The sequence below is a fragment of the Erigeron canadensis genome, chromosome 5 (genome assembly GCF_010389155.1).
Source record: "Erigeron canadensis isolate Cc75 chromosome 5, C_canadensis_v1, whole genome shotgun sequence".
NCBI classification, from domain to species: Eukaryota; Viridiplantae; Streptophyta; class Magnoliopsida; order Asterales; family Asteraceae; genus Erigeron; species Erigeron canadensis.
In genome coordinates, this window is record NC_057765.1 from 25,187,386 (window position 1) to 25,190,046 (window position 2,661).

At 30.0% G+C, this 2,661-nt stretch overlaps 1 protein-coding gene across 1 annotated transcript; it reads right to left on the bottom strand.

Annotated features, from left to right (window-relative positions):
• Nucleotides 1–262: 262 nt before the first annotated feature.
• On the bottom strand, nt 263–1,665 carry LOC122602421 (F-box protein At2g02240-like). Its single transcript, XM_043775105.1, has 4 exons — nt 1,295–1,665; nt 1,080–1,217; nt 868–983; nt 263–749 (listed from the first exon to the last, which is right to left on the bottom strand). Exons 1-4 carry the CDS (start codon nt 1,634–1,636, stop codon nt 344–346), a joined length of 1,002 nt encoding a protein of 333 aa, XP_043631040.1. The 5' UTR covers nt 1,637–1,665; the 3' UTR covers nt 263–343.
• Nucleotides 1,666–2,661: the final 996 nt, after the last annotated feature.

The following is a 2,661-nucleotide window of genomic DNA, read 5'->3' on the forward strand; positions in this document are numbered from 1 at the left end:
AATATGTGATAATATATATGGTATCTATATATCGTTTATTGGAAGGGTATATCTAGTGTTTAAGATATGACCGACAACCATAGTACAATCCACTTAAGAGTGTTTTTACGCTACAATTTGAGAGCATCGATGGTCATGAAATAATTCAAGTAGACCGATTTTTACATATATGCAAGGTAAATGTACATAGCTATAGCCTTACACAAAGATCAAGATAATGTTGCCACAAAGACCATGGACATGAATTTAGGAAATGATAAAATGTATAAATGAGAATATAAATTGTTGATTAATCTATGGGATTGACAATCGCAAATCAAGAGAATTTCTCATATAAATATTCTTACATTGGCCTAAACTCGAGGCCACATACAATGAGGTGTGACATAGTTCCTTCATAGCATATCAATTTCAGATTAACAGGGATACAATCATTTTTAAGTTCATTGATTGAGCTAAACTTCCACAAATTAACCTCCATCCATCCATCTTCCCTTTGTTTTGGAACGCAGTCGATATCATGCAAATTCCATGGGCTTGGGGATCTAAAATAAACATTTTTAGCCTCTTTGTTTTTTCTATGGAGTAAATTTCGTACTTTCACTGGACAATGCAGTCCGAGACATTTTTCTGAAAGCTTGAAAATAAGGTAACAAGAATAGTTTGTATCTCGTGACAACATTTGAGTTTTAATCTTGCAATAGATTCGGAAAACTTGTTGCGGTTGAAGCTCAACCACTTCTTGAAATCTGCATGTACAATATATGCAATCACCATTTACAAGTATAACTCTTGTCATCCGTTAATGCATCATGTTATATTATTTAGATAACGAAGACGTAATGAAGTTTGAAAAAAAGAGCAAACCTGGACTGGGATGAGGCTTTCAAATGAAAAAGCTTGACATTTGAAGAGTCGTATAAAACTTCCTTTGCTGAAAGCATAAGATAGTTCTTTCGGTTCACTTCGTGTAGTGTTATAAACTGTTGGTTGAACCATTAAGAGATTTTATTACTGAAAACACAAGGAACATATTAATTGCTTATAAGAAAAAAACTTGATAACAATACGAATATGACCTTTGTTGACTTGCCATCATCTTCAGTTCTCTTAAGCATCACATGATCATCTTGTGGTTGTTGCACGTCATCCTTGTTTGAGTTTGATTTCAGGGATTGTTGAACATTTTCAGTAGTTTCAGTTTCTTCATGTTTCACCTGTTCAAAAGAAGACTTGTTATTAAAAAAAACAAAAAACATGAAATTGTGAAAGTAGAGAGTATTTTCAAGCTTACACTGTGAATGACTCGAAATTCAAGACCTTCAACATAGATGGCACCACTTCCACAATAGTATTGCGAAAAGCTCTCTAGAAGAGCCTCAAACTTGGTGTTTTTCTTGTTATTCAAAAATCGGAACAATTCAATTGTCATCCACTCTTCATCTCTCCATGTTGCAAAATATGCATGGAAGGTTTCATTCCCCATTTTATATGTTAAGTTCACATACAAAAATTTACTCAAAAATTTTCTCGGGCCACAAATTTTAAAGACTAGATGAACTCCATACTTGACACCCGGAGATAAAAACTGAGATCTTACTTTGATTTTGATATTCAAACTTGAAACATTCGACATCTCTGCTACCTTCTGAAATCTGCACTTCTCACATTAATATAGCTTTATTCACTCGAACAGAAATTTTATTTGTCCATACTTACTTTTAAATAACGTAAAGAAACTTTTTAATTTTTTTCATATTTAAATTTGTAAATAAAGAATGCCCATTTAAAAATGTGAAAAATATTAAAAATTTTAGTTTTATCACACTTATATATGTTGAAAAAAAAGTTCACACTTTTAAGTGTGTTAAAATATATTAATTGTTCACATTTAAATGTGTGAAAATTCAAATTGTAAAACCAATTTCTTCGCGCGAGGGGAGCGTGAAAAAGTTAGGTATTACAAATTAACTTTTACACATATAAGTGTAAAAATGTTTGAAATTTCTTCACACTTTTAAGTGTGAACAATTTGTTAATACACTATAAATGTATAAAAATTATGATTTTTAAAAATTATTCAAACTTCTAAATTTGAGATTTTTCTACACAATTCAAAATGAGAATAAATTAACAAGTTTTCAAACACTTCAATAAAAATGTGAAATAATATGTGTAAATAAATAACATTTTTGTATTGTGATCGGATGATCACACGTGTTTCCAGTAACTACAAAATAGGAGCATTACATTTTTACATAGGTAAATTAAAGTCAAAAGGAGCACTCTTGGGATAGTATTTTTCTACCAAAAAAGTTAAAGTATATTTTAATGCTTAAAGCCATTTATATTTGGAATCCTTGCGAAAAACAAGTTTATTAAAAAATAAAAGCCGGGAAAATCCAAGTAAATTTGGAGGGAAAATGGTCAGTGATTATGATTTAATTTGGATACGTATGAATGAGAAAAGAAAATTTTACTGAAATGTCCAAAATTGAAGATCAACTTTTAAAATTAATTTTCATGAAATTGCAAAGCTTAAACTTAATAGTAAACAACTCAAGTCAAAATATAAACAACTCAAAAATGAACTTACATGGAAAATCTCCAAAAGGAATATGATAATTTGCAAACAAAGCTTATTAAGTTAACAAATGATTT